Source organism: Leptinotarsa decemlineata, unplaced genomic scaffold (assembly GCF_025532065.1).
Source record: "Leptinotarsa decemlineata unplaced genomic scaffold, Ldec_3_MD MMD2_tig00026369_RagTag_RagTag, whole genome shotgun sequence".
Classification (NCBI taxonomy): Eukaryota; Metazoa; Arthropoda; class Insecta; order Coleoptera; family Chrysomelidae; genus Leptinotarsa; species Leptinotarsa decemlineata.
In genome coordinates this window covers 6,540,097-6,562,842 of record NW_027412709.1, presented here as the reverse complement: position 1 = coordinate 6,562,842, position 22,746 = coordinate 6,540,097, and the positions used below count along the sequence as shown (strand labels likewise).

Genomic DNA, 22,746 nt, shown 5'->3' with positions numbered 1-22,746 from the left:
TAATCAAGCGAAAAACGGTCAACTCCCGCCAAACGGTCAACTCCCGACAAGCGGCCTACTCCCGCTAAACCGGTGGAGCGGGTAGAGGTAAGAGGGAATAGGTGAAAACGCTCGAATGTCCTATAAATAGTCATCTCTCGGAGGAATAGTCCAATCATCACCCTAAGACGATTGTGGATACCAACAATCGAAACAACGTGAAGTAACTTGGTTTGGAATCTTTTTAGTTTTTATTTAATTTTTAATTGTTCATTTTTTTAAATTTTTGCCTTATTTTCATTTCATTGCATTTATTGCTCAATAGAATTGTTATTTTCAGTATACATTTCATTTTTTAATTGTATTTGTCCTTTCAGAAATTTCAAATAATATATCATATCAGACAATTTAAGTCCGAACTAGTAAAATTACAATAGCTAGTTAATATGAAAGCTCTAAACTATATTTACTAAAATATTACTACTCAGAAGGCTACTATTGTGTTATTAGAAAAAAACATAACCATTAAATGTTATTTATACATATATTTCTTGATATCTTCCTTAACATGCTGTGAGTTTTGACGTGATAAATCACTTAATGCTGTTGCTCAGCTGGTGTTCGATATCGAAGCTTGACTACGCAACGGACCACCGTTGGGAGCCTTGTTTTCCTTTGATATTTGTAGATTGAGTCTTCTATCGATCCTATAGATGTTTATGTATTGACATGTGTCATTGAACGTTAGCTAATAGGCCTCGAAGCACCTGTGAAACTGAAAATCTTCCTGTAAAACAATCACCTGAAAAATGCTTTCAGAGGAAATGGGTATATTCACACCTTGGTACATTTACATCTTGGCATCCTTTTTTTGACTTTCACATCAAAAAATGTATTGTCACAAAGAATTTCGAGAAATTCTGTTCTTCACTGAATTCCCTCGTAGACCCGAAGAAAGAAACACCAAATAAACTATTATTAGGTTTCTATGGTAACTGTAATTGAATCAATAGACAGTGGACATTTGATCAAATATTTTAGTGTTAATATGAGGGTTACATTTTGCACAGATTTAGATAAAAGTGTGGTAGTTGCAAATTGCGAGAAGCGTGGTTGGCACCAAGTAGGGCCTGATGATGAGTGGAATATTTATTGGGCTGGAACACTCACTTGTCGCAGTTTATTTAGCGTTGACAGTGGATATCGAATGAATGATAACCAGTGAGTAACTTGCTAGTGACATTTCCTATCATTTGGTTTTCACTAAAATATGTTGGAAATTCAACTAGTTTATGTGACGATCTTTTTGTAGGGAAGAAAAATAGAAAAAAATAAAAATTGAAGTATCTGTATCTGTAGAGTAGAAAGGGTGGGTGTAGACTCACAGCACTTAGGTCACATGTGACCGATTGTATATCTTCCCAAGGAGTTGTCCTAGGTCATCGTCCATCCTGTCCTTTCCAGGAAGGAAGACAGGTTACTAGGAGACATCTCCTTGATATTGGCAGGTGTAGGCTAAGACTCGCTGAATACACACTCTCTTTGGCAACCTTGAGGTGTCTCACGATGGCCTCCGCGAAAGTTTTGGAAGGTGCAGCGGCGTTACTGTCGTTGCGCGGCTTTTTCAACCTTCTTGGGGTTCCCTCCGTGGAGGTGCACAAGTAAGGGAGTTTTTCTGCAGGGGCAGCCGGTGCCTTGCCTTTAATCAAGGCGGAGCTCTTGGCGCCCGCCAAAAGAAATTCCCTTGCTGTTGGAGGTGGAGTGGAGGAGGAGGAGGGTGCACTTATAGTTGCTGCCACTCCTACCTTTTTCGCTCTCTTTTTTCTTTTGGCCTCAGCGACGCAAATGTGCCTGAGTATTACATCTCGAGGTGATCTGCTATGTCCAGCCTCATTCCAAGCGGTAGATTGGGGTGGACATTTCTGTTCATCCACAGCCACCGCCTTAGATTAAGGTAAGCACTTCTGTCCAGCCTCGGGATTGGTTTTTTTATTGTTTACGTTTTTGTGTTCGTTTCATTCATTCATTGTAGCAAGGGAAGAGTTAGTCACCTCTGGCAGAGCCCCGCATTACCATAGGAAGGCTGATTCCAATGAGGTTTCGCTCAGTTTCCCAAGGGGATCGTTCTTAACCGCATATCACCCTGCGGCCATTCAGCTGTCGGCACGATTCCTTACACCTTAGCTTTGGTAGGCTGGTCCACGGTGGATTGTTTTGCAAACTTCTGGGGAGTTTAAGAGCCCCTCACGCTACTTATTTCTGCCACTGACTAGGAGTCCGGCGACCCCGTCCGTAAGGCCACATTGGCTTCCCGGACAGGGCCTCCAGTCCCCTGGCCGTTCTCCTATCCGCCACCTGGGGACCCGCTCGATAGGTAGCCCAACCCACGGGTGAAAATCTGAGTAATTTTAACTGAATTTTTCCTAATCACCTTTTGTCATATTATGATTATTTTGAAATATGTGATACTCAAATGCTCAGCTCATAATGATATGGAAATGATTTCAATAAAAGAATATATGAAACTGATTTGATAATTTTGAAATCTTCAAGATCAGCAGATAGTTACGAGATACTTTCTACAATGTAGGTAGCTTTCATACAGAAGTTTTTGGAATACAAATACGTATGACAATTATTACAAAATCGAAGTGATTGACTTTGAATAGCTATTTGTTAGAAAGTGGTTGCCAATGTTTCATGGTGAATTTTACTAGTTCTGACTTCTGTTGTTTAATATGATATAATATGATTTGAAATCTCCCAAAGGACAAATAAAATTAAAAATTGAAATGAATAGCTAAAAATAACAATTATATTGAGCAATGAATACAATCAAATGAAAATAACCAGAAAATTGAAAAATCAAACAATCAAAAATGAAATAAAAATTGAAAAGATGTCAAACTGAGTTACTTCACGACGTTTCGATTATTAGTATCCACACTCGTCTTGGGGTTATGACTGGACTATTCCTCTGAGAGATGACTATTTAAAGGTCACTCGAACGCTTTACCTATCCCCTCTTCCCTATTACTGCTTCACCAATTTAGTGGGGGTTGACTTTTTTCCGCTTGAATAAAGGTTTCCATATGTTGCATATCCAACTTGGCTAAATGCGTCGCTGGACAACATATATGCATCTTCTTTGAACTTCCACTTAAACCAGTGTTCAGATCATCCACAAGGAGGAACACTGGTTTGAGAGGATGGAGAAATTTTCATATCTGGTGTGAATCCGTCGGTGTAACCAAATTTTCTGAACTTGCTGACTAACAATTAATTTTGTAAATGTCGTGCCATTAAACTGGGAACCAGAATCTCACAAAATGAACTGTGGAACTCCAAAAACCGAGAAAACATTGTTTACTTGAAATCTGTGAATGAACCAATCAAACCCATATGCCAAACCTCAATAGTGGAAACTTGTGCTAATTAAAAATAGCGACGTCTTACCTGAGATTCCTTGTAGGGAATGTCAAAGACAGGAATTGATTAAATGAAAGGTCACTTAAGTAAACTACTAGTTCAAATATAATATAAATAAGTGGATCATTTCAATATGATTGAATTAATTTTCAGATTGATAAACCATTTTCCAAATCATTACGAAATATCCAGAAAAGATCTCCTAGTCAAGAATATAAAACGTTACCGAAGAGACCTGGAGAAAGAAGGGAGTAGTATGGCAGATAGAGGAGATTCAAAATATTTGCATTTGGATTTCATACCTGTAACTTTCGTATTACCAGCGGATTATAATATGTTCGTGGAAGAATATAGAAAAGCTCCACAGGTAAGTTGTTCATAGTGGTGCTTGCCACGACTGTTAATTTTCATTCTTTCTTTCACGTTCAGAGAAATTTTTTTTTTTTTTTATCTTTCTACATTATCTTGTAAATGTAAATGTAAATGTGTTATTAGATAATAAAGACGAGATTATTATCATTGAAAGACGAAGCACTCATTGTTTTCTACTTCTGAGAAGTAGAAAGCAAAATAGCATTTTGAAGAAAAGAGAATTGAAACTTTCTATGTTTTTATCACTTTTATTTGTAACTAACTTTACTACAGTTTCGTTCTATAAGGACATTCTCAAAATTATAAATTAAATGTATGTATAAGTAACGTTAGTTACAAATAAAAGTGGTAAAAACATAGAAAGTTTCAATTCCCTTTCCTTCATTGTGATTTCCTACCACGTAGTAATGGCTACATCCATCAATTTATTATATCCCATCAAAAAGTATTCCCCTTTCAATAAAGACAGAGCGGCGGGATCTCAATCTTATTTGATTTCTGAAGAGTTCAAACTGCTGTGTTCGTGATCCGGTCTTAATGATGAGATATATGGCAGATCTGTATAACGTTCTCTGTATTGGAACATATATGCAACGCTTTTTAATTCACAGAGTACCTGGATCATGAAACCATGTGGTCGATCACAAGGTTCCGGAATATTTCTGATAAACAAGCTATCAAAGTTGAAGAGATGGTCGAGAGAATCGAAAACACCCTTTCAACAACAATTGTCTAAAGAAAGTTACGTTATATCAAAGTGAGTATGAAATAGTCTTTTTGTATAGTTCTCTGTGAGTAACTCACATGAGTTGGAGAATAAAACTTTTTATTGGAAATAAATATTTACAAGACTAGAGTTCCAGACTCTTGGATTAAAATTTATTCTACCGATTTCACGATCTCCAAATCAATAATTGAAAATAATTAAAACGAGTAGAAATTTGTAGAATATATGTCTATAACTGATCTGTTAAAATCTATTTTTCGTTAACCAACTGAATAAACTGAATAAGCTGAATAATCTGCTATCGAAAGATAGACCTCAGAGGTCTAAACATTTTAGGACTTAACTTTCAACATATAATATTCATCACTGATGAGATGAAACGCTGTGGAAGAGAAAAATCACACAGTTGGGATAGTACTTAATGTTAATCAACCGCATACCGTTTATCGACAAGATTTCACTGTATTGCAACAGGCCGGTATAATTGTGAGATTTGAGGGTAGGGACGGCATCATTTCACAATGCAGTCGAACAATCAAGTAGTCTGAATAAAGTCTGTGTAGTCCAAAGAGAAAATCTCCATTTTTCGTCCATTTCCAATTCGTGGTATGAAAACTAAATGTGCTTTTTTTCTCTACAAAACCTATAGAGAACTCTGAAACTGAATGATCAATAATTGAAATTTATGTTTGAGTTGAGATTTCCAGGTTTGACGTTAGATAGTCAACTGAAATCATCTTACCTTGATGACATGGTACCCAGTTTTTTTTTCTAGAACAATTACTGGTGGTCAATTCGCAACTTATTTCACCTCGGTGGACTTGAAACTTATGAGTAGAATTAGAGCGATCCATCTCTCATTGTAGACATTTGCTCCTTCAAGAACATCTCTTGAATTTTACAATATGTCCATTGTTGAAGGCCTAAAATGGAATGCAGCTCAAGATACGTTTTTCTTTCAGTTTCAGGTTATTACACCTTGTACAAAGATAAATATCTTTTCCAGTCATCACATATCATCGATTTTATTGAATTTTTAACCCCTCTCAATTTGCTTTTCAAAATTCAGTATCTCTGGACAATCGGACTCATGTGTGATGAAGAATCACCTCTTGGTATTATATTCACATGAAACAGATTTGAATCTGAGCTCGTAGGGTCACCTGATCTTCAAATGTCCCGATACTTGTTTCAACCTGAAATGGAAAAATGTAGTCTTCCTGAATTCAGCAGCTTCAGCACTTTCATGGAGGAGATATTCACCCTTCAAGTCGACGTAATATGTGAAAGATAAAACAAAATGTCGTCATGAAACAAGTAACAAATGACGTCGAATAGCAGAACCTACCTCCTCTCCTTCACAGTTCACGATTACACATTATACGTACTTTAACTACTTGACATAATCGGGTGATTTCGGAACACCATGAGAAGTTCAAATATCATTACAAACCTCCCTAAATGATAAAATTTTATTCGGTCTCATGTGCAATTTAGGGTATAATGTTTAAAAATGATAAAGCAAGATCATATTCATCCTACATATGTCCATCTATGGCTATCTGTGTATCCATCTAGAACGTATCCAAATATGGATATCCCATGGATATTCATTCTATATGCAAGATTATCCATATGTATTATGGACATGAAACTGCATATCCACTGGATATCAGGTGCTACTCAAGTACATAATCTCCTAGTCAGTTGGGCTAACATGTAGGTATCTGAGCCACCCATTCACACCCATGAAATCGATGGCATTATCACATCTTCCATATCGCAATCATTGACTAAATAACAGCCAAAAATCTTCCCCGACTCTGGCTTTGTTTTTCGTAGTTTCTTTGTGTCATTTATTTGTGACAATTTCTTCACCTAATTCATAAACATGATTTGCGAATTTACTATTTGAGGAGTGAATGAGTACTTTGTTTCATAAATTTTCCAGATCTACTTCGTCACTTTTCGTAAAGTGTCAAGGAAATCTTGTGTTGCCGTTTTTGTTACTGTATGATGAATGAGAAAGTTGAGTCAATAAATCTACGGAAATCAAAATGAAAATATGCAACAAGATTTTTTTAATTTCATTAGTTGATGAATCACAAATACTTCGATGATTCAATTCATGACACTACAAATGGCACCTCTATCCAATTTTGACGATTTTGAAGTTCAGACATCATTTGGATTATTCATAACCAATCTTCCTGGAGTCGAATCTTTGTCGCAACAAACAGTAATGTATCTCACTCTTCCACAGAAATCCTTGGCTGCTGCTTATAATCTTCTGTTTTGGTAGTGGAAGCATCATTTTCTTTCAACAAGGTTCTTTTTACACGCTTTATATTAGCTTCACTTGTATGTATGTATGTTTGTTTGCTTGTAACTCTCAATCTCAAGATCTATAATTATCGACATTGTTGCTTGATCTGTATGTAACCTCCTTGATATATTGACATTGTTGCTTGATCTATTCGCGGGCAGATGGCGCTGTATGTAACCTCGTTCATATAATTCGAATTCACTTTACACGTATTTCGTCATTTGAAAAAAGTATTTTTTCATTACCACGCTCACCTGCTGCCTCATTTGTAACCCTCCTTTGCGCGCTTGCTGCCTTGGGCTTGGTAGGTGATTTTCAGGCTCTCTCTCCGGAATCGGAAAATATCAATGGTCATTTTTCTGAACAATATACGGCTGATTGATCCCAAAGTTCAGATAAAATAAATATAGTTCAAAAACACTAAAAAACACGATTATATAGCATACGAAACTAAAAAATAAATATAGTTTAAAAAACTAAAAAACACGCTTTTAAAGAACATCGAACTGAAAAGTTAAAAAAAATGTTTAAATAATCTTGAAACAATAATAAACGAAAAATACTAGTATTATTGTGAAAAAAAACGTGGGCACTTTTTGTGCCATATTTTTTGTATATCAAGCGCCCATCGCTTTTTTTACAATAAAACTAGTATTTTTCGTTCGTTATTGTTTTAAGCTTGTATAAAAAAACTGTTTTTAACTTTTTAGTTCGATGTTCTTTAAAAGTGTGTTTTTTAGTTTCTTGAACTATATTTATTTGGCAAGATATTTACGGAGGTCGTGCTGGTAACATCTCAATATCACCCTTTACACGCGATAGTGATTATGGGATCCAATAGCCATGAACGCCGAATGAATGCAACGGGCTTTCAGATTTCTCTTGCTTCCTGACCAAGAATGGTATTATTGTGTCTGAACAGGAAAGGAGACACGTTTCATAAAGAATAATAATTTCATCACAACACTCTAGAAGTTTGAAATCACTAATATGATATTTTTTTTAACAAACTATCTGCCATTTAAAGTATTTTCCGACCCTAATGCAGCTATTTGCAAGTTGGATGCAAATTGGATCCAAGAATAGCAGATTGTAGAATCCAATAAAAACAGTCCTTTGAATTCATCTAGTTTGCCGTTTCATCCTTCTGATTCTGTCTTTCCTGCAAAATAGCATTTGATTACTTTTTCAGTTTGAATATATTAAGTTTTAGGTTTGAAAATATTCAATTTTGTAAGCCTCAAAATTCTTAACGAATTCGCCACCTATCTATGAATATTTCATTCAATGTCATTCATTTCTTCAACTATTTACTGTATTGGAAAAAATTTCCCCAAACAAAAATACTATATCTTGATGCGCGTTTCGCTAACCAAGGCAGCATCAGCCGAAGATGGCCAAGACTGATAAGACTGATTCTAGATATACATCTAGTCGAATCATTACTATTACGTTACGTAATGAAGGTCATTGAATTGATTCCCAGTATTTCGTTAATGTCTGATGCATAGGATCAGATTATGTTTTCTCAGTATTCTGCATTTGGTTTCTTTGCAGATATATAGACAACCCTTTGCTTATCGGAGGAAAAAAATTCGATCTACGACTGTATGTTTTGGTTACTTCATTTAGACCTTTGAAGGCATATCAGTTCAAATTGGGATTCTGTCGATTTTGTACAGTCAAGTATGATTCTAGTGTTGCAGAACTCGATAATATGTATGTACATTTGACTAACGTATCTGTACAGAAACATGGGGTAAGTAGAGATATTCAAAATTTTTGTCTTTAATAATCGAAATTGGTTCTGTTGAACCCATAATTATAGAATCGCGTGAATTAAACACATATAAAGGCAGAATATTCAGTTGGTATTTCAATATAGGTGATAGTATATGTACACATACCAACCTTTAACCAGAAAGGTCCACATTTTGTTTTGAATATATTTGACAGCCAATGATGTTGATCTTTAATAATAATGCTAGATTATTTTATTGTCTGTTGTAAGATTTGGAATATAATCCCCTAGGGAGTTTAGGAACAAATTTGATACCAAATTAACTCAATAGATGATGGTAGGAACTGCGAAATTTCAAAATGTTACCATTCAGCAAATATTTTCCACTCAGCAAACATTAGGAACCCTGAAATGATAACTGAAGCAGGAAACGTCGTATAATTTTAATTGAGTTTTGAACCAACTTTGGAAATTCTCTGAATGACCAATATTGCAAATAAAAATTATGAAACGGAGAAGTCTCAAATTATGCTACATGAAAACCAACCTAGACTTCCCAAAGGAGTCTAGGAAGAAATTTGACACCAAATTATCTTGATTGATGATGGCAGTACACCTACTGTGAAATTTCAAAATGTTTTCAGTAAACATTTTCCACTTAGCAAACATTAGGAATCATAAAATGATAACTGAAGCAGGAAACCTCGTATAATATTAATTGAGTCGAGAACCAACTCTGAATGATCAATGTTGCAAATGAAAATTACGAAACTAAGAAGCCTCAAATTATTCCACATGAAAACCTAATGGGAAATGAAAATTAAGAGAATCGTAATAACACACATCAAATGAGAGAAGTGTTGAGGAATCTATATAATGAAGAGAGTACATACGGAGTACATTCTGTCGAGAAAATATCGGGAGTAAATCAGTTAAGAAGCCTACTTGACGAGGAGTTCGAGCGTCACCCGTCATTTAATTTGTTTACAGTACCTACTCATTTTGTTAATGCACCTCTGTGGATGAAAATGTGAAAATTTACATCGCAAATAGTGTGCCGAAGCGCTGGGAATGTTACATAATATTTGCGATTATCAATTCGATTCATCAAAAATATGTGCGAATGAGTGGTATAGTGCATTTAAATGTGGTCGGGATGTGGTGAGAGATTTGCTTTGTTTTGGTAGGCCTTCAATATCCAAAAATGAAATTAATATTGCTAAAGTTGAGAAAATGATGACTGAAAATAATCGTTGGAGTCTGGAAAAAATAGCTGCTGAAACGTCTACGAATTAGTTTGTATCATTTTGAACGATTTTCACGGCATGGAATGCGTTGCCGCTCTATAAGTGCCAAAAAGATTTGAATTTTATGCAAAAACTCAATCAGATCAACTTTGCTGAAGACATGTTGTAGAACGAATCAATTTCGAACCCACATTCATGGGTTTATGAATTTGATATGCAAACCAATCAATAAGCTTCGGTATGGCGCTATCTCACTGAGCCAAAATCGAAAGAAACTCTCAAAGTAGATAGAAAGTTAGGGTAATGTTAACAGTTTTTTAGATTATTTCTGTATTTGGCAATCGGAATTCTTGCGAGACAGTTGAGACAGTGGATAAACGATATACTGTGAGCGTTAACCGGCGTTTGAGACAGCAAATTCGTCACGACAGACCAGGTATGTGGAAAGAATACTCGTGGATTTAGCACCACTTTAACGCATCATCTCATATCATTGACCAATTTCTGGTAATTTTCATATTTCCGACACACTTCCTCATCCAGATGAAATATTTTGAAGAAGAGCCATGTCGGAAAAACTACAAGCTTCAGCTAAAGAGAAAAAACCTATATTTATGTTCAATATCAGCAGATAGACAAAAATGTCTACTTATCTTATATCTATCTATTACGCTAGATACTGATATTTTGCGACTGAAATTTTCTAACGTCTCCTGAGGTCCTTAGATTAGTTCACATCCGATCTTGGTCGGATAGAATCAATTTATCAAGAACCACAAACAGTTTTTGAAGAGTTCAAAGAATTTCCGTTAAAATATTTCCTTTCATCAATTTTTTGAAACATAATTTTTACATATATATTCCATATGTTTTTAACTAATGCAGGGTGTATTAAAGAAGAAAGTAATACAAATCATGAGATTTTGAAACAACAAAAATTAATTGGCGCTCCGGGGCGACTTCATTGATTCTAGTGGCGCATTTGCTTTTTCAGCTTCAGGAAAACCCGAAAAAACTTGCAGCACCACATCATCTGAAGATCTTGATCTGCCAATGTCTTCTCTTTTATGAAAAAAAATGAAGGGTGTCTCCAGAGGCGCCAATAAATTCAAGACATCGCCAGAACACTTTGTGATACGACTATCGTCAAACTTAAACCAGTCCGTTTCGTCTTTGACCAGTGCGTAATAATGACCAGTTTCAACGCCAGAACCACTGTGAATAATGATTGCATGAAGATTATAATAGTGGTTTGCTAGATTGAAGTGTTCATCTATTTCGAACCTTCGTAAGCGTTTGGTGTTTCAGTCAGAGGTTGAGTCATGTTTGAAGATCATCAGTGTTATTATCAGATTGACTGATGCCTCAGCTATAGTTGTTTTCTTATAATAGTCAGTTAGTTTGCGCATGTTTGGCAATACAGTTGATCATCACCCGTTAAAAGTTCCATTTTCAGATGATTTAACAATAAGCTTGCACGGACTGGTTATCAGTCATATTGGGAAACACTAGTTGAAGTTCCAGAAAATCACATACGTTTTTGCTACCTCTTGAACATTCACCTACTACAAAGTAAACAAGTGAGGATTTTTCCAGCAAAAAATCTACAAATACAAGACTAGATAGACTATACGGAATCATTCAATCCAGACCGGTCAGGAGTGATTCTGCTATTTCTTTGCTCACGAAGAGTATTCAACAAGCACCCCAAGAATTCAGAGCAATCCTCTTGTCCTAACGAGTATCTAGTGGTCTTTAAAGACTCCAGGAAATCGGTTGATGGGAAAGATGATACATTCTTACGAAACTGCAACTGCATGAACAATTGTTTGAGTTTGGTGAATAAGTAGGAAACATTATCGTTCAATATTGAAACCTCGTTCTTGAAATTCTCCGTCATGAACAACACTTGTGTAAAATGCTATTCATGTAGCAAGTGTTTCCTAAATTATCAAATCCAATTTTTTTTAAAGTACTTGAAATGATGAAATTTGAAAATGTTATTTCTCATATTCAGTATGTGATGAATAATTCTATTACTATTTCCAAAATTATTGAACAACTACAATATTTCAAATCAAAGCCACTAGAACCAGCTTCTATAATTTCACCTTGATTTTCCTCAGCTTCCACAAGTATTTTAAAATTATTTTCTTCTTATTTCGCAAGTATGTTATGTGAACATAGTAAGAATCGCATTTAAATAAAATATTTGTTAATATTTCTGTATCAAATAATTTGTACTTCTGGATCATTTCTTTCCGTACCACCAACCATTACGATAATAGAATGTTTCTAATATTTTCAGGGGGAGTATAACTCATTACATGGGGGAAAGCTGAGTGTGCATAATCTGCGGCTTCACTTAGAGAGTACAAGGGGAAAAGCTGTAACGGAAAAATTATTCGATCAAATAAGTTGGCTTATTATCCACTCTCTTAAAGCCATAGCTCCAGTTATTGCTACAGATCGTCACTGCTTTGAATGTTATGGTTATGATATTATAATCGATAATACACTAAAACCATGGTTGATTGAGGTAACTATACAATTTTTTGTAAGAATATGCAAGTAATCTCTGTAGATTTGAAAGTATTTTATCGCGAATATGGTCAAGTAACGTCGATGTTTGCTGAGTAGATGGTCTATTTTCAATCATAGGTCACTTGGTTACTTCCACTTCTCTTCTCGGCTTACCGTTTCAGTACAGTTCAGTAAACCGTTTTTCAGTTTCATTACAGGTTTCCAAATATTGGGTATTTCCACACTAGCCAGGTTGAATGTGTCCTAGTTCACTCGATTAATGATGAAACGATATCGATGGTTGTGCAATATTTTGCTCAACAACGAGCACAGACGTACTATGTGATCCGCAATATATTACCAGTTTCCGGTATGTCATTCAGTGAGTTTGATGTACGGAATTGATTTCATAAAAATGAAGAGACGCAATACTGTGTAGAGTATTCTCATTAAATCCCAATCAGCACATCGTTTTGCTATCGTTTTCTGATGCGATTTGTATAATATTTGCTGGAAGTCTATGGTAAACTTCAATAAATCCCAAACTGAAGTTTTTATACAATTTTTCAACCGGTATCTTGTTGATACCTACTTACGAGATAATACGCAATATTGCTCTCGTACAACGCACTATTTTTCAAGTTGCGCTTTATATTCCAAAACGATTTGGTTTTATGCAATCCATTGCACATTCTTTCAATACCAGAAACATACGTTCACTGTTATTGCACAATTTCCAATATTGTGCAATAATATTGTTCGTGTATGGGACGCGTAAATATATGACACAGAAGTGCAGTGGTCTCTACCACGTCAGTCTCGTTCTTGTTTTATATCATCAAGTGCCCATAACCTACATGTTATTGGGAGAGGAAAAGCATGAAATAAATTATTATAAACGGTCTCTAGAACTTCGATTTTCCCCTCATCAGAAGTTCATGTCCTTCATGCTGTCGAGAGACTAAAACTTTAAAAGAAACTATTACTTTACTTTCTGTGTATACCATTACTCAAATTCACACCTCTCCGACATATTTGATGAGTTTAGGTATTATTAAAAAAATGTTTATGGTTCGCTATCTACAGGTGACACATAATAGAAGGTCGCCTGTTAATCTTTGTTTCCAAAAGCCATCTTGAGCGATCATCAATATGGCTTTCGGAAACAAAAATTAACAGGCAACCTTCTATCGTATGTCACCCATATTTGGAATATGGCTGGAATATCAAGAGCTGTTGCGCTTGATATTTCTGAGGCCTTTGACCGTGTGTGGCATGAGGGTTTGCTGCTTTGATGCAAATGTGATGCCATATGCATCACATATGCGTATGGCTCTTCAGCTTCCAGCTTCAGTGGCCGTCAATCGATATCTCTCGTATACCTTCACCATCAACGCTGGTGTTTCCCAGGGATCCATATTGTCTTCAACCCTCTTTTTATTGTATATCAACGACTTATTGGAAAAAATAAAGAATCCAATATATTGCTTTGCTGACGACGGCACACTTGTCTCGCCATTACATTTGGATTCCAAAACATCAGCTGCGGATGCACATCTTCACCGGCAGCAGCAAGTTGCATATCTTAATGAGGATCTAGAAGTAATTTCGAATTAGGGTGAAACCAACCAGGTTCATTTCAATGCCACAAAAACCCAGGCATCAGTTTTTTCCAAAACGATACATGTCTCTGAGCTGAATATAATAATGTCGAGTCAGACAATTCCGCTTTCTGCTTCGATAAGTTTGTTGGGTGTTGAAATGGACACCAATAATTCCAAACTACCGTTTTCACCACAGAGAATACGTTGGACGTGCTGGAGGAGGAGTTGGCATTTTTGTCAAACGTAATCTTCCTCACGTACAATTCCGCATTGACTCGGATCAGTTACATGGCACGGAAGCCGTGGGCGTTGAGCTCCAATTGAGAAGAGGTCGTCATAGACTAATCTCAGGTTACAACCCTCCGCGAAATCGTCTATTCCCAGAATCACTGGATGAACTGCTGATGTCGATAAATACCCCCACAATTGCTGCTGGTGACTTCAACGCCAAGCACAATCTGTGGAGCAGACTTACCAATGCGAACGGCCGAGCGCTCCATGCGTATGCTGACAGGCATGAGTATCTAGTGATGGGTCCAGATGAGCCCACGTTCTACCGTGGGGATTTAAGGCCTGATGTGCTTAATATCGCATTGCTCAGGAACGTCTTCATGTTCTGCGAAGTGTACACTTTGTCGGAACTTGACTCAGATCATAATCCAGTTATCCTGATGCTGGGTGATGATTCCCCTCCCCAGGATTATCGCATGAGATCATCCACGGATTGGGAAGCCTTCAAGGCTCACCTAGTGGAGACACGTACAGACCGTGATGCGCTTCAAACTCGCAATGGCAGCAGTGGCAGATTTTGAATTGTCTGTGAACAACGCTTTTCGCGCAGCCACAACCAAGACAGAGTGTCCTCTGCGGAGCTACAATGAGTTTCCTCCCAGGATAAAGAACCTTATCCGGGAGAGAAATCGACTCAGACGAGTACTTTCTATCCTGGAGACAAGGCTGCGGCTAGCAGGATGGCCAACCAGGTTAAACAGGACATCACTGACTATAGAAACGAGAGGTGGAGCGAGTGTTTGGAATCGCTCGAACCTGGGGATGACGAGCTCTGGCGAGTCATCCGCAGGCTCGAGAAGAGGAAAACCGCTCTCTCACCTCTTCACGGACAGCATCTGCCGTGGCATCTGCCACTCCCCCGCCGAGAAGGCGTTGGCCTTTGCAGGCACAATGGAGAGTCAGTTTCAACTTAACGAAGATCCGGATGATGATATTGACCGTTATATCCGGCTGGAATACCGGGTTAGGCGATTCCTTAGGGAAAATGATGACGACGTGATCCGTCCAGCTTCGGAGGAAGAACTGAGGGGGTACATTAGGGCCTCCAAACCCAAGAAGGCTCCGGGAATTGATTCAATCAACAATAGGTTGTTGAAGCAGCTCCCGGAGAACTTCATCAGATACCTGTTGGACATTATCAACAGCTCAATCACTCTCAGATACTTCCTTCGAAGTATCGTCCTTCCTTCGTCCTTCGAAGATGGAAGCATGCCGTAGTTGTTATGATTCCGAAACAGGACCAGAACCCGCTGTTTCCCCAGAATCATCGTCCGATTAGTCTGCTTTACTCAACGGCTAAGTTGGCTGAACGTGTTGTGCTGCAAAGGCTAACAGAAGAAGATGAAGATCGAAATGTTCTGCCTGACGAACAATTCGGCTTCAGGAGGGCACACTCCATCGAGCTGCAGGCCCTGAAACTGGTCTAAAATTCCATCTCAGAGCTGAACAACAGGAAGACAGTTCATCTCGTCCTCCTGGATATTTCGAAAGCCTTCCACCGAGTCTGGCATGAAGGCCTGCTACACAAAATGCTCGATTTCGATCTGCCTCGGGGTCTGGTCCGGTGGATTAGGTCCTGTCTCCCGTCAGGGAAATCGAAGCTGGAGTGCCTCAGGGAGCTGTGCTGTCTCTACTACTGTATAGCCTTTACGTGAGCGACTTTCCAAGGTTCGATCACGTAAAGGTTTCCCTTTACGCCGATGATACGGCTCTCCTCGCTTCTTGAATGGGTGGGCGTTGGCCGTCGTCTACATGCAACGCGCATTGGACGACCTCGAACGCTGGTACCTTTACTGGAAGATTCGAGTGAATCCAGAAAAAATTCAGGCGATAGACTTGGGGAGACGTAAAGTTTCTCCAGACGCAAGGATCACGATTTCAGGCAGGGAGATCGAATGGCAAACGCGAGTCAAGTACCTAGGTCTTTGGGTAGACCGCCGACTCACCTGGGCAAATCACATTGATTATATCAAGAGCAGAGTGCAGATGAGGATAGCTAAACTCTATCCTCTGGTCAATAGAAATTCAAAACTCAATCTTAAAAATAAGATTTTACTATACAACACGATGTTTAAGCCTGTCATCATGTATGCTTCAGGGGCTTGGGGACAAACCGCCCCGTCAAACCTCTCTTTTTTGGAAAGGTTGCAAAACAAACTTATCAGGATGCTGGTGAATGCTCCATGGTTCGTGCGGAATGACGCCATCCGCAGAGATTTGAAGCTGTTAACAATACGGCAGTCCATTCAGTCGAGGAGAATCAGAGAGTTTTCGAGTCAATGGAAACTTATGATAACAAATTTGTTAGGGAAGCTGTAGATTACACTATAGACGACCCCACTCGATTCAGAAGGCCCCGTCGCTCGGTTGAGTGAAGGCCCCACGACGTCTGTTAAAATGAACAGTTTGTTCATCAAATACCCCAGTCAGGAAGGGGTACACAAGGCCAGAGCGGCATAGAGGTCATTGACCTTTATGTCGCCACCAAAACACCTTACGTTATGAACCATTCATCCTCCTGACGAATCTCAGTTGAAAGGGTAAGGGAAAAAATTTCCAACCTGATGAAATGAAGATGACTATGATGGACACCAATATGTTTTGGCACAATCATGTCGCTGGAATTGTGAAGGCTACCTCTCCAAAGCTTGAAATACTGTTTCGAACCAGAAAACTGTACACACCTCAGCAACTTTAGATTTTTTAAAAAGCTTAGATCAGACCTTCTTTGAAGTATTGTTCTCATGTATGGAGCTCCGCCCCCAAAAATACCCTGAAGCTACTGGATTCCATTCAGAAAAGAGCCATGCGCCTGATTGGAGACGCGAACATCACTTGCAACCTTGATAGTCTGGAACATCGATAAGGTTGGAGATTTGTCTATGTTCTATATGTACTTTCACGGGAAGTGTTTAAGTGACTTGGTACTTTTGATTCCACCAAGAACTATACATATCAGAAATACGCGATGGACTGTGACTGCTCATCGTTTTGAGATTAAACTCAGTGCACCTCGAACTTCACTATTTAAGAACTCTTTCATTTGGAAAACTGCTTTCACGTGGAATAAACTTCTTGAGAAAGTTTTTCCAAATGGATTTAATCTTCAGCGATTCAAATCCAATGTGATCACTACTTTCGCACAGGCACGCTTTAACGATTTTTTATGTAGTGCTTGTGTTTTGTCCTTAAAAAAATTGTTCTAGGTTAACGCATCGCCATCATTGACATCAACTACAGCAAATGATAGAATATTGAAACATAAGTTGCTTGATAATATTCTCAATATCATCGTTCCACCTTCAGGTATCCCTGAGTGAGTATATAATATCACTATCTACTGCACCCGCCGACTTTATGCTATAAAATCCGACACTGTTAACATTGAAATATTCTTTCGAACACTTAAGTGAGCATTCCAGGTGAGTTTTTTTTATCGAGAATAATGCCAAAATATTTCATTTCCTTTCCAAATTCCGTTCCAAATTCCAGACTTACTGACATTTCTTAAACTATAAGGTTTTCAATCGCTTTCATTTTTTCTTTGCTCCTGTACCAAATCTTCATCCTCCAATAAAAATGTATTGAAAACAAATGAGTTCTCATTCTCAAACCTTTTGGTGCTTAAACATATTTTTTCGGAATTCAGTCTCTATTTATAGTTGGCTTCACTGTTTGAGATGACTTCATATTCAAATTCTAGGTAGACACGATATGTCCTAAAATATTGACTTCTTTTGATGCAAAGTATACTTACTGTTTTCGAAATTGCAACAGCTGCTCGTAGCATCTAGAACACTTTTTCAAAGTTATCAGATGCTCTCCAAACGTTTCGGAACATATGATCGCATCATCAAGATATACGAGAACTTTAGACCCTTTTATTTCATGATAAACTCAGATACCATCCATAGAAAATCAATACAAAATTGAGCCCAAAGTGAAAATCTCAGGGTTTTATTATTGAAGGTGTATGAGGCTGGCAAAGAAAATGAGAAACACTGTTGAGAAACAGTTGATGAAACTTGCAGGTTCAGCTCCGCACTAAAAGAAGACATTCGTCTTACACAATTGTAGGTACATGAAAAAACGAATATTTGAATTGGATTCATGCCGATAGGCACATTCTTCCAGATACCTCCAAAGAAAGAAATCACTCGGAGATGACTCTGATGATTTGGAAGGTCATTCAATCATTCCATGTGTAGACATCAATAGACCAGGAGACATTGTCAGTGGTTGAGCATTGTGACTTTAACAACCATACTGTTGAAACCAAATATCTCCTGACACTTCTGTCCAAACATCTGTAAATAATAGGTTTTTCAAAGACAAATTTTTTTATTTTATTTTTGCATCATGATTTCACAAAATTCCATTCGTCTGATGTGGTCGAAGATAAAAATCTGTACTCTATAAGAATGGTAATCATTCCTTCTCAAAATATTCCGAATAGTTCCGTCACTCGAACCAATTTGATCTGCCATACTGTTATTTCCCTATTTTGACGGCTTCACATGTAGTTCATCAAAATTTTGACACTTCCGGCAATTCTGAACATATCCACATTCTCGGACTTTTTAATAATTTGACAAATGGTGATCTGTGATGGAATTGGCCTATTTTTAAATGTTGCAATAAATAAATTTATTGTATTTCGAATTGAGTGACCACCAAAATACTATTTCAAGATTGTGAACGTAAACATTCAAGAGTTTGCAAGACAGCATTTTATTTTGAATCGTAATGGACTGGCAGACCTAACGTATCAGTTGCTCGAGTTAAACAGTGCATGACGAGGAATAGTGGTTCAATCAAATAGTTGATATTCCGTCGCGAACTAATTTCTCAATTCAAATTGGTCCATTGTTATCGCAGATCCCGTCCAGAATGTATTGCAATTCTTATGTTCCGATATTTATTTTCCACATCAGTATGACAGAGTATTGATAGTAAATTTCACTCATAAGGAACACTATCATCTTTAATGATTGAAATTATTTCAGTATTATTACTTGCTTTTATTTTCATTATTTTGAGTTCAATCAGTGAAAATAAATATCGTTAATTATTATTGTTATTTCAGTATAATTCCTTTTTTTTTATTTTTAGCGTCAGATGGAATAAAATTACTTCATCGCAGACCCATGGAGACTTTGAACTTCTAATCGATGAAGATTTGATAAATATGGTTGATAATTCCGAAATTTCATCTTCAAATAGGAGTGGTTTCAAATGGAAATAAAGTTGGACAAAACCACAACTTCATGTGATTTTATGTACTAAATGTGTGACAAAATTCTAAACATTCTACCTACTTCTTTTATTTCACAAAAAATGTTGTGAAGCTATCGAAAGCATTGATAATGAAATAGATTCCTAGAATGGAACAACAGAAGTTGCTTGTGCTCTATATTTGTTGAATAAAAGCTTCTGAAAAGATGTGCGAAATACTGATTTTCTTTTAAATGCATTTGAATCATTTAGTCCACAAGATAGTACATTATTGCGCCATTGGTTTTCACGATTGGGGTTTATGAAGTCGAGTTGCGAAGGCTGATTATTTCATGATATAGATTAGTTCAAATAAGCGACGAGGATATGCTAGCCTACCCTGACGAATCATGAGAATACGTTCCTTCCCTCTTCAAAAGGGAAGGAACGTTTTCTCATGTTTCTTCACTTCAAGAGGGAAGAAACCCTTTTGGAAAAGAATATTTTGTTGGCCCTTAACTGTACTAGATCATGAACAGTGAAACTAGAAAATGGTCGTTTTAAAGTCATTCAATCCACTTTACCTTGAAGGGTTGTCTATGCAAGGACTTGCACGAGTACTGTCAACTTCCTTTTCTCTTAAGCCAGCAACTGTATATATATATATAATATCTGATTCAATTTCACAACGAATGATTTGTTTTTATGAAGATGGAAAAGTAGAAAGTTACAACATTCCTTTCCAGATACTAATTTCTCCTAAAAGTATACCATTATCAATTATGTTCATGTTTAATGATTAGGGGTTTTCAAAAGCTTTTATGAATCTTTTATCTAATCGTTATTTCTTCAAAGCATTCACTGTTGATTGCGAGTTAGCGAATTGTTGCATCAATTGCTTTCGAAAGCATTGAGAAATATAGTGTTATATACCAGTTACAAGTACATTTTTAATTCATTCTATGGCCATTCTCCATGGACGTTTTGAGCGACACTAGATTTTTTGATTTCCGAAATCGGAATGTTCAGCGAGTTCCAATAGCTCGCTTAGGCTGACTGATGTATTTTTAATCACAGACCTCATAGCTTATTTCATATATCCTCGACTTTTCGTTTTCCAAGATTTGGTCTTCATGGTTACCTAATATTTGTTGGAGTGAGCAAGAAATTTTGAAGGCTACTTTTACGTTCAACTTTTTGAAAATTCGATCTAATCGGTATGTCTTGAATCATACGAAAGGATAATGAACTTTGCAGTTGTCTTTTGAAAAGTTGTAGATTTATGAAGATATACCTACATTAAATACCTAAAAGTACTCGTATTCTCCCTATAGACATAAAATTCTAGACTCTGATTACTTCTAATCGCTGAGACATACTCGTTGTTTTCAATTTCAAAACTTCACTCAATATTCAGGGATCTGTTTTTGAAAGTTGAAACAGAGTCCTCTACCTCAAGATTTCTTTTTGTCAAAAATCGCAAATATATTTTTTGCATATCTGATTCAAGTCAGTGGAAAGTGATCCCACCCCTCTTTCACTTTCAAATATGTTCATTAACAAATTAGCTAGAAAGAGGGATATTGGGTTTTCCATTGCCGCGTCTTCGTGCTGCCTGTATGAACAGTCGTTGAAATGGAAACAATTCTGTTCCTTGCAGAATTATGTTAGTTGTATGTAATCTTCGATTACTTTTCCACTGACACCATTGAACTTCAGAAGGTCCTTCGAATACTTATCAAATAGTTTCTCCATCTGGCAACTTTCCATCCCTAATTCTATCTATGACTTCATGTGAATCAACGACAGTCAAACTCAGTTGTGAAATTGAGTTTCAAACTGTTTGGTTAGCCATTTAGCATTTTTTCAAGTAGGGGAAACTATGGCGGAGACAAATGGGCACATACTTCTCAGGTTTGTGGAATTTTGGATATTTTAGGAATTGAGCGATCAAATTTTGATACTTCTGAAACCATATTATTCAATTGGTTCTTTGGGAATTCATGAAATAAAACGTTTTCAATTTAATTATCAATTCTCTCATAGTAATCTGATTTGTTCAATATCACATCCTTATTTCCTTTGTCTGCTTTCAGATGACAACACCTTACCCCTTGCCTCTCATGTAGACCAACGACTTGTGTAGGTACGGTGTTAACCGTACCTACACGTACAAATAAATATAATTCCAGCTAGTCATGAACTCTTTCTGCAGTTGATTCATTGGGATGTCCACTACGCCACATTTTGTAATTTTCTATCTACTGAATTCACTACCACTGAAATTACTTTGGTTTCACGAATCAAAGAGTATCCGAGCTTCAAATAAATTTCTATAATTGATTCAAATTGAACTAGTGGCTATGCCAATAAACCTATCGAATCATTACTCAAAGTATAGCTCATTATTTGATTTTTCCTATGATTTGTAATTGATCGTGTGGCGAATTAGGTGCCATGTATGTTAGATGCGCCCTGTATGTTAGATGCGCCCTGTATGTTAGATGCGCCCTAACTGCTGAATGCGTCATTTGTGTTAGGTTAGGTAAGGTTAGGTTAGGTCCAAAGTGAGTGGGTCTATTCGACCCTCCACCGCAACCCTCAAGGGTTTATTGTGGCGCACACCTATTCACACTCGACCAAATAAACTCAGCTTCTTAACGAAGCAGATTAGTTTGTATGGTGAGTGGTTTTTCAGGTGAGATGGTGAGAGTACGACTCTGTCGAACTCTTAAAACCTGATTCGTTCCCCAGCGGGGCAGGCATAAAGTATGTAATCTGCTGTTTCTTCATTTTCCAAACAAAAGTACACACACTGTCTTCTGACAGTCCGAGTCTCTGCATATGATGATTTAAATGACAGTGAACTGTAAGAAGGCCTGTTAGACATCGTTGTTCATCCCTACTGTAGTCCAACAACTGTTTGATATCATGTGTTAGATACACCTTATATATTAGACGTAGTTTCCATTCAAACTTTTATGTTTTTTTGACTGACATTTTTCTTCCATTTTTTTGCCATTTTTTTTCGTGACCGAGTACCACTTTTTTTCTAAAGTGAAAGTTATTAAAGCATACCGAGAGTCTGGGTTGTCCCATTGATTTGAATGTCCTTATCTTTATATCCTTCTTCATTCTATCCAAAGCTTTTCCAATTATTTTGAATTATCTGCTCGAAGTTATATGATGATGATGCAATGTTCTCCACACTGGACAGAAATGAAGTCAGACTATTCTGAGCAGTAAAAAAATATTATTTATTATTCAAAGTAATATTTTTTCATTTTCATGCC

General features: G+C 37.1%; 1 protein-coding gene and 1 long non-coding RNA gene across 2 annotated transcripts; one reads left to right on the top strand and one right to left on the bottom strand.

Moving 5' to 3' along the window:
• Positions 1–504: 504 nt before the first annotated feature.
• On the bottom strand, positions 505–967 carry LOC141486773 (uncharacterized). The gene is made up of 2 exons (XR_012468030.1): positions 820–967; positions 505–766 (listed from the first exon to the last, which is right to left on the bottom strand). It is a non-coding gene; the product is annotated as an uncharacterized lncRNA (long non-coding RNA).
• A 9-nt stretch (positions 968–976) lies between these two features.
• On the top strand, positions 977–19,692 carry TTLL1B (Tubulin tyrosine ligase-like 1B). The gene is made up of 7 exons (XM_074185307.1): positions 977–1,200; positions 3,562–3,775; positions 4,392–4,537; positions 8,391–8,592; positions 12,130–12,360; positions 17,446–17,555; positions 19,352–19,692. Exons 1-7 carry the CDS (start codon positions 1,028–1,030, stop codon positions 19,482–19,484), a joined length of 1,209 nt encoding a protein of 402 aa, XP_074041408.1. The 5' UTR covers positions 977–1,027; the 3' UTR covers positions 19,485–19,692.
• Positions 19,693–22,746: the final 3,054 nt, after the last annotated feature.

Excerpts from the sequence above, each read along its gene's own strand:
- TTLL1B (XM_074185307.1), top strand. The coding sequence starts at position 1,028 with ATGAGGGTTACATTTTGCACAGATTTAGATAAAAGTGTGGTAGTTGCA. Across the intron at positions 8,593-12,129 it reads TATCTGTACAGAAACATGGG|GGGGAGTATAACTCATTACA; the intron begins GTAAGTAGAGAT and ends TAATATTTTCAG. Across the intron at positions 17,556-19,351 it reads CCACCTTCAGGTATCCCTGA|CGTCAGATGGAATAAAATTA; the intron begins GTGAGTATATAA and ends TTTTATTTTTAG.